At 39.1% G+C, this 2,989-nt stretch overlaps 1 protein-coding gene across 1 annotated transcript in view; it reads right to left on the bottom strand.

The window, feature by feature from the left end:
- Nucleotides 1-6: 6 nt before the first annotated feature.
- LOC106875884 (beta-hexosaminidase) overlaps nt 7-2,989 on the bottom strand; it is a 67,047-nt gene continuing 64,064 nt past the window's right edge. Inside the window, exon 10 of the mRNA XM_052966730.1 lies at nt 7-577. Coding sequence (XP_052822690.1) covers nt 412-577 — 166 coding nt within the window. The 3' untranslated portion in view covers nt 7-411. The remainder of the gene's footprint in view (nt 578-2,989) is intronic.

Raw genomic sequence — 2,989 nt, 5'->3', positions numbered from 1 at the left:
ACACACACACACACACACACACACACACACACACACACACACACACATACACAAACACACATATAGCTATCAGGTCATTTATCACACAACAGAACTCCAAAAACAGTTCAGTTTTATCATTTTGAATTTTAAACCGCAATATTGAGAGAGAAAACTAGCAAAATAGATTGAAATCTTGAAAAACAGAAAGCAGAAAGAAATTGAAACAAATTTCGAATTGCTTTCCTTTCGTAAGCTGTTATGGGCTGAAATTTCGGAGTATTATTTGATGCGTGATTAGTACTCAATGGAAATATGTATAGTTAGAAGATTGAAACAAAGATATAATAAAATAAAATAGAATACAATCAATAGCAAAATTTACAACAAACCAAAAACATAAAAATATTTTCTTCTGCACTGATTGCAAGTCTATGTCCGCTCCAGAAGAACAGCACAGATGATTAAAGACAGAATACTGGATACCAATGAAAACAGTTGAGTATATCCGTTCTTTACGATTACTGCTGAAACGCCTAAACTTTTGCTTGAGACTGGTAATTTCACAACTCTGCTGTATCTTCCTCCAGTGGCTGACCTGAAAGAAAAGTAATAAAATAAGCGAGGATTTATATTTAAAAACGTACACATTTGCTCCTCATTATTATATAAAATTATTCTATGTCTGACTTGAGTTCAGTGTCTACATCTATAGCCTCTGGCTGACCAAAACCTTGTGAGTGGATTTGGTAGACGGAAACTAAAAGAAGACCGTCGTATATACAGGGTGCGGTGAATAAACTGTCATCTAAATTACGCAAAAAGAAAAATAACACTGACATCTCATTTTAACAGATATATTAACCAAAATTACATAAAAATATCTTGAAATACTAAAGAGTAAATTTGTTTAATAAAATCGCCATTGGCTTCAACCATGGCCTCCAGATGACTTCGGAATCTCCTGCAACTTTTCTGGACGGTCTCCTTGTTTAAGTTGGTGAATGCTGCCATAATCCTTGCCTTCAGTTCATCTTTTGTGTTACAATGAGTTTTGTTGGTCTCTCGTTCAACTGCTCCCTACACATAATAATCAAGGGGGTTGCAGTGTGGGGAGTTAGGTGGTCAGATGTTAGGGGTAATGTGGTCGCAGAAATTGTCTGACAGCCATAACTGGGTTCTTCTGCTTGTGTGGCAGGGTGCAGAGTCTTGTTGACAGATAGGGTCTTCCAGCAGTCACTCTCTTGACCCAGAGCAGCACTATTTCCTCCAGGCACTTGGTGTAGGCCTCCGTGTTGAGTCTGAGGCCGTGTGGGAAGATGAATGGAGGCATAACGTCGCCATCACTAGTGATCACTACAATCACTATGATGTTGACTGGATGTTTGATTTTTATCACTATAGGTAGATGTTTTGGTGACACGGCAAGCCAACGGTTGTTCTGTGTGTTCACCATCTGATCCTGGCAAAACTTTTTCTCGTCTGAGAAAAATCGAAGCATGTTCGGTTGGAGGAGATTCTTGAGTTTGTTCAAAAGCTTCGTAGCGCAGTCTTTCCTCTTGTCCTTGATGGCTTGTGACAAATATCCTGTATGAGGAATACCGAATGTTTTCATGCACTGCTTGCCTGATAAGAAACTTAGACACACCTAAGTCACTGGCCTTGGACCTGATTGATTTGGAGGGATCGTTGTCAATCATGGCCAGGATCTCACCAACAAATTCAGGAGTTCTTTTCTTATCAGAATGATCAGAGTATGTTTTCCGAGCTGCCATTAGACTTATCCGATTCTTTCCGAATCCTCTGCACTGTCCTCAGATTGACACCCAAACACTCTGAAATGTTCGTATTAGAGGTTCTAGCGCGAATGCCAAGCAGTACAGCATATCATTTTCAAATTTCTGGCAGAGTGAATTGCGTCATAGGTGTTTTTCTCACAGACGATGCCCAACTGATCCTACTATATTGTGTAGTCGAGAAAATCGAAAACAAACTGCGCATGCGCGAAACCAAAGATATAAAAAGGTGACAGTTTACCCATCCATCCTGTATGTGGGCGCGCGCGCGCGTGTGCCTTTGTGTCTGTGTCTGTGTTTGTCCCCTCACTATCGCTTGACAACCGATGTTGGTGTGTTTACGTTCCCACAACTTAGCGGTTCGGCAAAAAGAGACCGATAGAATAAGTATTGGACTTTCAAAGAATCAGTCCTGGGGACAATTTCTTCGACTAAGAAACCCTTTAAGGCGGTGCTCCAGTATGGCCACAGTCAAATGACTGAAACAAGTAAAAAAATAAAAGAACACACACACACACACACACAAACACACGCATACACACACCCCTATTATTATTTAAATGTCACAATACATGTATCAAAGCGCTACTAATAGTTTCATATGTTGAGAGAATGTAAACATTCTTCAAAGGCGCTTTAATACATGTACTGTGACCTTTAAATGATAATATTATCTCTCACCAGATGGACTACTGTTTTTGTTGAATATTCTATCACTGATCAGTATATTACACACACTCACATACACACACACACACAAATCGAAGGTAGATCAGAAAAAACACAACAAACGGAAATCGTCAAAATACATGTGGAAAAAAGGACGAAAACATGTCTACGGCAAACAGGACGAAAACAAGATACACACATCATTCGCAACCAATTGCCTCTTCAGTCAGAGTCGGGAATGTCCACGCAGTTTCGCCCACTTATCTCCGATACTACTCGAAATCAGCTGGGCCAGGGACTTAAGACAAACGAACGTACATATCCGAAAACAAATAAGTAAACAACAGAAAGGGTCTTTCGACTATCAGACAAACGTAACATATGAAATAGAATTATACATATACAATGGACAAAAGTCTTTCGGCTATACAACAAAAGGAAAATAATTTTACAATTACAACAAAAATAAAACAAAAGAAACAGAGCCTTTCGACTATCAGACCATTGGGACCTCACTCAAGGATATATATATATATATATATATA

The sequence above is a fragment of the Octopus bimaculoides genome, chromosome 3, assembly GCF_001194135.2.
Source record: "Octopus bimaculoides isolate UCB-OBI-ISO-001 chromosome 3, ASM119413v2, whole genome shotgun sequence".
Taxonomy (NCBI): domain Eukaryota; kingdom Metazoa; phylum Mollusca; class Cephalopoda; order Octopoda; family Octopodidae; genus Octopus; species Octopus bimaculoides.
Note: the sequence above shows the minus strand (reverse complement) of the source record. Positions and strands in the feature narration are given on the sequence as shown.